This window comes from Hipposideros armiger, unplaced genomic scaffold (genome assembly GCF_001890085.2).
Source record: "Hipposideros armiger isolate ML-2016 unplaced genomic scaffold, ASM189008v1 scaffold_82, whole genome shotgun sequence".
Taxonomy (NCBI): domain Eukaryota; kingdom Metazoa; phylum Chordata; class Mammalia; order Chiroptera; family Hipposideridae; genus Hipposideros; species Hipposideros armiger.
Window position 1 is genome coordinate 2338071 of NW_017731432.1, and position 9546 is coordinate 2347616.

A 9546-nucleotide genomic window follows, 5' to 3' on the forward strand; every position below is an offset into this window, starting at 1 on the left:
AGCTCCTGCTCTGCCATCTGCTGTTTTCAGCAGCTCATACAAATGGCAGAAGTTGTGAAATTAAAGAGAAAAATATCATGGAGCAGGAAGGCCAGCCATTCAGGTAGGCTCTTTCATGGTGGCATTGCCTCCTTGAGGACCTGGCTGTGCTCATTCTGGTCTATCACTTAATGTGTGTTGACACTCATTTTTATCGTTTGATACCTGTGGAATCAAGGTAGACCAAGAGAGAATCAGACTCATGCTAATGACTTAAATTCACGAAACCCACAGGATACCAATGTATTCATTTGTAATGAGAAATATTCCCAGCGGATAAGAATCCACATATCCGCCAGCCCAAGCATTCTCTCCTCTAAAGGCAACTTTTATTATAATCAAAAGTTTTCTTGGAGCCCAGAATTAGAGCAAAGAGAGTGGGTTGATCTTAACAGATAGTATCACCAATAATACCTATAATGACCAACACTTTTTTGAGCAGTGACTCTATACTAGGCACTGTTCTAATCTCTCTCTCTCTCTGTATATTCATTTAATCTTCACACCAGTCTCAGGAGTGAGCCTTATTTGATGGGTGAGAAGCTGAGGTCCTGACTGGTTAGAAACCCACCAGCCTAGTCAGTGGGGAGCAGTGTGTGAACCTCAGCAGCCTGGCCCTGGACCCCACAGCAGCTTAGCCTGGAGCTCTCCTGGTCACTGCTTTGGGCACACATTGCTCCAGGCAGGCCTGGAGAACCTCTGGTTATCTTTTACTGTCTGTGTCAACCCTTTTATATAGTCTACATAATCCATGGCCCTTGTCAAATGATGTCATTGCTTCTGACAGTCCCAACACGACTGACGCGTTACCCTTCCTTAACATTAATGATGTTCCTGTCTTGCCCTCTTGAAGACACACACACACTGGTCACCTGGATTGAACTTGGATGTTTTCCGTAGAGTAAGTTTCTTCTACAAGATGTTTCCTCATTTCACAAATGAAGAGACTGAGGCTCAGAGTTAGTAATTTGACAAGGAGCACCCAGCTAGCAAGTGGCAGAACCAGAACTCAAACGCAGATCTCTGACCAAAACTATTGTACTGTCACAGACGCCATATAACCTGTGGACTTGGAGAGTGGGTCAGACGCTCAGGTGTACAAGTCTGAAAGATCTGGGCTGGCATCCCAGCTCTACGACCTTCTGGTTTTATCTTCTTACACAAGTTACCTTCCCCTCTCTGAGCTTCAGTGTCTTCACCTGTACAATAGGCTTCGTAGCAATCTAGTTCATGGGGTTGTTGTGAGGATTAAATAAGCTAATAGCTTCAAGTGCTTCCTATGTGGATAGGTTCCAGAGCCTAAGTATATGGTAAATACTCAGTAAATGGTTGTGCTGTTGCTGCTGCTGCTGCTGCTACTACTGAACTGTGGTATGTCCTGTGAGATCAGAGCCAGGGCAGACTGTGTAGTTAATAGTATTTGAAGGGACGTAGAGTCTGTTTTTTCAGGCCCACTCCTAAAGGGGGTCATAGCCTTCCTTAAGTGTCTCAAAAGCTGGAACAGTGCCTTTCTTACTCTTACTCATAGTATGTCTCTGCTCTCAGTATGTATTTAATGACTATGTACAGGCCAGAAGCTCATTAATTTTTACTTGGTTTTGGGATATCATGGGAATTAGTCTGCCAGAGTTCTAAGTTCTTGACAGTAGGCTAAGACCCAGAACTAGTGGGAAGTGGGACATAGTTTTGAGTTTTTAGTAATGGTGCCGAAATTTTTAGTTATGCCTCTGATTTATTCCATTCTTAGAGTACTTTTCCTGGATAAAGAAAATAAGCAATTACAGGAGAACAGTCTCCGGCTCACACAGCAAGTTGGCGTCTTAGAGCGCATTATAAGTAGCATCCAGATTCGCAGAGAAGAGGTAAGATGTGTGCTTCCCGCCAGGTTTTTAACATGAAATTTAGGTGGCTAAGGTTGCTGTGTTCTCTCTGCCCCTCATCTTCTTATAACAGCTGCAGCCTGCACTTGACCTCACGGTGGGCTGTGGCAGAGTCTCACTGGTACACACCAGGGCAGCCGACCCTGAGTCTGCCCTTGGCCAACTTTGCTCTTCATTGGGTCAGCTTTTATTAAACACTCTCCTCCTGTGTGATCCCAAAGCAATTTATATATTCATCAAAGCTTCTTCCTTAACCCGCTATATTGTAGCTGTCTTTTTACTTCTCCATCTCATCCACTCGACAGTGAGATCCTGGAGGGCAAGGATTGTATCTCGTATGTCATTGTATCTATGGACAGGTGCTCCGTTCATATTTGAGAGTGAATGAATGTTAAATGTTTTCACATGTATGCCTCATTCTCAACAACCGTGTTCGCCACGTATTGTTCCAACCCCATCTTAGAGCGGAGCAAGAAGAGGTAAAGTGAAGCTAGTCTGGTCTGGCGAGGAGTCCAGCCTAAGGAGGACATGTGAGTCAGAAAAAGCAATTCTGTTACAAAAATCCAAGCAGACAAGTAGCCAGGTCCAGAGAGGTATGGCCCATAGAATAGGTTCAGACAAGGTCCAGAATCTAGTTGGTAAGCGAGTCAGCAAGAGGGACTTCCGGGAGCAGATTGGCATTTTCAATCCAGGGTAGATGTTGCTTGCTTTCTTCCCTGGCTTGTATCACTTGCTAGATGTTTCTTCCCAGAATACCTCATGTGGAACCTGAGTGTTGAGTACTATTGCTATGAGCATAAGGCCTGCACCTTGTTTGCTTTCAGAAAGGTGATTATTTCCAAGCCATGTAAGATGTTTTGCAGATTTTGTCAAAAATAGAACTGCCAGATTATGTAGCCTAATTCTCAGTAGTTTTTGTCTTTGCTTGAGCTACAACTGTTCTCAATTGCCTCGTCGTTTACTCTTTTATGTGTTCATTCAACAAACATTTATCAATTCCAGGAACGATGCTACATCCTAGGAGTATGAAGATAGACCCCGTTTTCAGAGGCCCAGTCTAGTACAGAAGGACAGACTCATACATGAATAAGTAGCATAGTATTGTAGGTGCTGAGTTAGAAGCCTTAAGGGAATATACGCTGGACCAATAGCTTTAATATCCACAATATTACAAATGAACAAACAAAAAATAAACTCATAGATATGTAGAAACAGAATATTGGTTACCAGAGGGGAGCGGGGGGAGAAAATACTGAGGTATTTTATAGAGTTAAAGGGGGTCAGATATAGGGTAACGGAAGGAAACTAGACTTCGGGTAGTGAGTACACAATTGAGTACAATGTATGATAAAAAAATACGGTGAATGTTTAAATAAAATTTATTACAGTAAAAGACACATTGCCATTAATCCCTCTCAAAATACGCCCCCTCACTTCGAACACACTTATCCCATCATTCTTGCCACTTTCTGAAGCAGCTCTGAAAGTTCTCTTTTGTGAGTTTCTTTATGAGCATTTAAGAAATGATGTGGTAAAAAACAGCCTGAGAAATGGGCAAATGGTTTCACCTTTCTTCATGACAATGCTCCATGTGTCATGCATCGCTTCTGGTATATAGTAATTTCTGTCAAATAAAAACGTGGTGTGTCCTCATCCACTTCATTCAACGAATCTGGCACTGTGTGACTTCTGGCTCTTCCCCAAAGTCAAAATTATTCAGGACACCGAGGCAGCCACGACAGTGCACCTAAAGACACTCACGAAAGAGGACTTCCAGAACTGCTTCAGAAAGTGGCAAGAATGATGAGATAAGTGTGTTCGAAGTGACAGGGATTGATGGTAATGTGTCTTTTACTGTAATAAATTTTTTTAAAATTTAAACATTCACTGTAGTTTTTTATCACACCTCATATATATAGTACTATAATGCTGTACCCCTGAAATTTGTATAATGTTTATAACATGATACTCCATTAAATTTAGTTTCTAAAAAAGACCCACAATATTATCCTCAAATCAGGATAAAAAATGTCACATGGGTCAGGACTGTAGGTACATCGAGCTCAATATTCCATTTGTGACAAAGTACCAACTTGTAACATCTTGACACCTATTGGAATAAACAACTTGAATATTGTTTATAAACTTAGAATCTTAAGGATTTTCCAATTCAATTCCCTTATTTTATCCTGGAGGGAGATAAAACCCAGAGAAGTTAAATGAGAGTCTTAAGATCACACAGCTGCTGCTTACATTTTCCAAATCTCTTGATTTTCAGTGATTGAGTATCACACAGTGCAAATAAATCAGTAGATAGATCCCTGAGATCAGACATATCCTAATTCTCTTCCTTCCTTGCAACACCTCAGAGGCTAAAATGGTGAGAGCTTGACATTTGTTGAGTGTGGTACTATGCTAAGCATTTTATGTATATTATCTTGTTTAATCCACAAAACAATCTTATGTAAGTCTGTCATTCCATTTTCACAGCTGCAGAAACTGAGATTTGTCAGATGACCTAGAGAGGTGAAGTGACAGGATTGTCCAAGTACATAGCTAATAAGTAGAAGAGCAAGGACTGAAACCAACTCTCTCTGGTCCCTTGGTCCGAGTTGCTATCTATTAACACCCCAAGTCTACTCTTTCCCTTTCAGGGGCATTGAAGTAACTAGGGACATAGCCTTGTAATAGACATATTGCTTCCTGTATTATAATTCTTTCTTCTCCATTGGATTATAAACTCCATGAGAACAGGAACTCTGTCCATATTGTTACCCACTGTATCCCAAGCACTTAGGACCTGGGTTACTGCAACAACTTCTTAATTCATCTCCTTTCAGTCTTGCCTCCTACTCTAATCTGTCCTGCCCATCCTTCTAGACTAATCTTCACGAAGCACTGTTTGGTTTCATAGTATTTCATCTCAAAGAATTTCAGTCTTCCTTTGTCTAGAAGATAAAGTTCATTCTTTCAACAAATATTTACTGAGCATATATAGTGTGCCACGCCGCATACTGTTCCCCATACGGTTTACATATGATGATGAACAGGATACACTGTCTATCCTTAAAGAGGTCTAGTGCGAATGACAGTCATAATTGGCAACTACCATCCATTATTATAAGTACTATAAGCTTCAACATGTTAAAGCTTTCTCTGAATCCTAGTTTTTCCCTCCTTATATAAGCTTCTCATTTCTTTCAGGATAACTAAGAATTTCTCACAGAAACTTGTTGGTCTATATCAAAGGTTAAACTGAGGTCCAAGTTCAGGGGAATCAAGTGTATATATAATTTGGTCTGCATTAGTCTATGTTTTCTAAGAAAAAGTATTTGGGTTTTAAAGTCATAGAGCTCAAAACAAGTACTGTTTAATGATTTAAAGAGACAGAAAATGTTTGCCAACATATTAAGAAAAAACTTATCTAATAAGAGGTAATTCATGTAGAAAAGCATATATAAAAAGCAGAATAGCAGTGAAAGCATTAATATAAAAAGCATGACATTTATAATTACCAAATATGTTATAGGTATTAAGGAGTACACCTTTTTCCAGTATTATTGAGATATAATTGACATATAACATTGTATAAGTTTAAAGTGTACAACATAATGATTTGATATATGCACATATTGCAAAATGATTATCACTATAAGATTAATTAACACCCATCACCTCACATAGTTATAATTTTTTCCTTGTCATGAAAACTTTTAAGATCTACTCTCTTAGTAACTTTCAAATATACAACACAGTACACAGTATTGTTAACTACAGTCATCATCTTGTACATTATATCCCCAGAATTTATCTTACAACTGGAAATTTGTACCTTTTGACCACCTTCACCTAATTCCCCATTCCTCACCACCCCTCTCTAGCAACCACACATCTGATCAATGTTTCTATGAGTTTGGTTTTTTAGATTCCACATACAAATGAGATCATACAGTATTTGTCTTTCTCTGTCTGAGTTACTTCATTTAGCATAATGCCCTCGAGGTCCATCCCTGTTGTCACAAATGGCAGGATTTCCTTCCTTTTAGTGGCTGAATACTATTCTGGTGTGTGTGTAACAATTTTTTTATCCATTTGTCCATCAATGGATGCTTAGGTTGCTTCCATGCCTTGGCTATTATAAATAATGCTTGCAATGAACATGGGGTGTAGCTATGTCTTCAGGACAGTGCTTTTGTTACCTGCAGATAAATACCCAGAAATGGGATTGCTGGATCATATGGTAGTTCTATTTTTAATTTCTTAAGAAAGCTTCATACTGTTTTCCATAGTGGCTGCACTAATTTATATTCCCACCAGTAGTGCATGAGGGTTCCCTTTTCTCCATATCCTCTCCAGCATTTATCATCTTGTGTCTTTTTGATGATAGTCCCTCTAACAGGTGTAAGGTGAGGGGATTGCATTTTTAACATATATATATATATATATATATATGTATATATATATATATATATATANTATATATATATATATATATAGAGAGAGAGAGAGAGAGAGAGAGAGAGAGAGAGAGAGAGAATAGCTCTGGAATTATAGTGCCAATGGTTTATCATTAATATTTTTTAATTCACTCTTTCTTTCCTTTTAGGAAACAAGTAGTGGCATCCCTGAATTTGAAGTATTTAATAAAATCTTGCCTCTATCAATCTCCAGGTTAGTAAAGCCAAGACAGTTACCTATATGCCTGAGAGTCATGGCTGCCTAACCAGTCCTGAGTTGCTGGCTTGAGAAAGCATAGCATGTGGGGGTAGTTTTCTCTATATTTAGTACTTAAACTTTCCAATTCCTTCTCCCTTCACCACTGCTTTACCCCCACACTTGACAGACTCTTGACTTAAAATAGAAGATAATCCATAAACATAAGTTCGAGGAAAATTTTATTTGGTTGTCTTTGTGTTTGACAGTTGTCAACACTGAAATCGTATTGAAGCCTTATCCCTGTATCCCCAAAGTGCTGCCAAGAGACCCCCATCGACACACAGTCCTCACACATGACCTTTCTTAGTTTTTCAGGAACAGGTTTGGCACAGTCCATTGGAAGTCTTCAAGAGACCAAAGAACATAAGTCAGAAGAAGCAGTGGCAAACCCCAAGTCCTTCAAGTCTCTTACGTGTTCACAGAGTTCCAAAGCTGGATACATAAACATGGCTCCTCTGAAAGAGACACACTGCATCCAAGAACAAGAGCAAAAGTCTGAACTATAAAGTCACTGGTGTCTAAACTAGACTGATCAATGATGCTGCTAACTTAAAGCTTGGGCGTGAAGGTAGAACTTGATGTGGAAAAGAGTTAAAACAGATCCTCACTGGATATCATCAGCCAGGAGTCTTCAAAATTGCTGGTAAAGTCATTAAACCAGTTCTAAAAACGGATTTCTCAAGTTTGTTTGATATGCTCAAATGCCTTGTGTTGATCAACATAGTGACTTAAGTTCAGTGAATTAATAGAGGTTTCTGTTCAGCAGAACACATATAAAAATTAAGTCAGTATTCTTTCCTAGTATTATGGGTATTGTCTTATTTTTTTTAAACTAAAAATCATATAATCACATTAAAGCAAATACTTTAAAAAGGAGAAAAAAACCCTCCTACAATGCCACATTCTGAACACTACTATTTTCCTTTTGGAGTTAGTCCCTTCTGATTCTTATTCAACTTCATATATTTGAAATGATTATTATATTGTATTTTCACAGTCTGATTTTAAATTTAATCACCATAAAACACTTTCCCATATTTAACTTTTCATAATTATTCTTTCAATAGTCATGTGATAGTCTATTATGTTGATGTTGTATAAATTCTCTGGCTATTTGACATCCAAGTTTCAACTTTTTCTCTAATTAAGATTATGCTGTGGTGAAAGTCTTCGTGAAGTAAGCTCTTTTCTTCTCTTAAGTTAATCCAGTCACAAGATAAATGTTAGAAAGTTTTGGTACATCACTTGTCTCATTGCTTTTTAAAATGTGTCAACATACTACTGTTTTTACAGTCAACCTCTTTAAGCCTCAATTTCTTGATGCATAAAAATGGGAACAATGGTACTTCCTATCCCATAGGGTCGTGAGGACCAAATGAAATGAAGCGTGTATTTTGCACTGAGTAACTACTTAATAAATGCTAGATATTTTCATTTCTTTTCACTTGCAGTTTGAGTGTACTAGTTTTTCCACAACCTCATCAACATTGGACATTATCAATTTAAAAAATTTATTCTAAAATAGTTGGTATAGGGCCAGCCGAGCGGCTCAGTTGGTTAAGCGCGCAAGCTCTGGGCAACAGGGTCACCGGTTCGATTCCCACATGGGCCAGTGAGCTGCGCCCGAGCTGAGCTGCCGCTGAGCTGCCAGATGGCTCAGCTGATGAGAGCACATGCTCCTAACAACAAGGTTGCTGGTTTGACTCCTGCTTGGGATGGTGGGCTACGCCCACCCGCAACTAAAGTTGAACACAGCACTTTGAGCTGAGCGACTGCGAGCTGCAGATGGGCGGCTAAATGGCGACTGGACTTCGAGCCTTGCTAGCTGCGCCCTCCTCAACTAAGACTGAAGGACAACAACTTAACTGTTTCCCTTCCCCAATTCCCCAATAAAATCTAAAAATAAAATAAAATCGTTGGTATAAAACTATACTGAAGGGTGATTCCTGCTGCTCCTTCCCTTTCTCCCTCTTTCCCCCCATATTCTCCTCTTCCTTCTTCATCTTCAATTGCAGGTAGAGAGGGGACCAAGGAGAGAGGGAAAGTAACCAGAAATAAAACAGCCCCGTAAGTTGAGACATAACTGAATTTTTTTTTTACTTTTTTTTAAAAGATTTTATTGGGGAATTGGGGGAGGGAACAGCATTGGGGAATCGGGAAAGGGGAACAGGCAAGTTGCTGTCCTTTTGTTCTTCAGTCTAGTTGTGGACGTCGCTTCACTGGCCCATGTTGGTATTGTGATCATTATACTCTTCCCAGCTGAGGCAGATCGGTTGCCAGCCATTGGACGACCACTCACAGCAACTCAGGGAAGCTCACGCTGGCTGCCAGCCACTCACGGTAACTTACGGTATCCTACGCTGTCGCTGATGACTCATCGCAGCCCAGCTCCAGGTCGAGCTGTTGCTCACCATCTTAGCTGTAGAGGGCACAGCGTCACTGGCCCATGTGGGATCCAAACCAGTGGCCCTGCTGCTCAGAGCTCGCGCTCCCAAACCAACTCAACCAACACTCCACTCAGCCGGCCCCAAGACATAACTGAATTTTTATGTGCAACCCTTGCCTCCTCAGACCACTGAACTGGAAAGGATGCTCAAAAGATATTGGAAATAATAGCTATGATATCAAATACTTGCTCTGCTCTGACTCCAAAACTTGCGCAAGTTCACCTTCTTTCACTCAATTCATTGAATCCCTACTATGTGCTATTCAATAGTAGACACTGTAGCCACACCTGTGAAGATAGGCAAGGAGAGTCTGCTTTCATCCAGTTAATATGCTATGAAGTTGGAAGGTATATGTGTGTGTGGCAGGAGGTGAAGTGGGGAGACTGACCATAGAATTTTGGATGGTGAGTGGGTGAAAAAAATAAACCAGTGATGTACCTGAAAGAGTGATTGATGGCTACTTT

General features: G+C 40.0%; 1 protein-coding gene across 1 annotated transcript in view; it reads left to right on the top strand.

The window, feature by feature from the left end:
* The window catches only part of CCDC30 (coiled-coil domain containing 30), a 112847-nt gene extending 104656 nt beyond the window's left edge, over positions 1-8191 (top strand). The window contains exons 14-16 of the mRNA XM_019643692.1: positions 1724-1901; positions 6526-6590; positions 6943-8191. Of these exons, the coding sequence (XP_019499237.1) occupies positions 1724-1901; positions 6526-6590; positions 6943-7141 (442 nt within the window). The 3' untranslated portion in view covers positions 7142-8191. The remainder of the gene's footprint in view (positions 1-1723; positions 1902-6525; positions 6591-6942) is intronic.
* The last annotated feature ends 1355 nt before the right edge of the window (positions 8192-9546 follow it).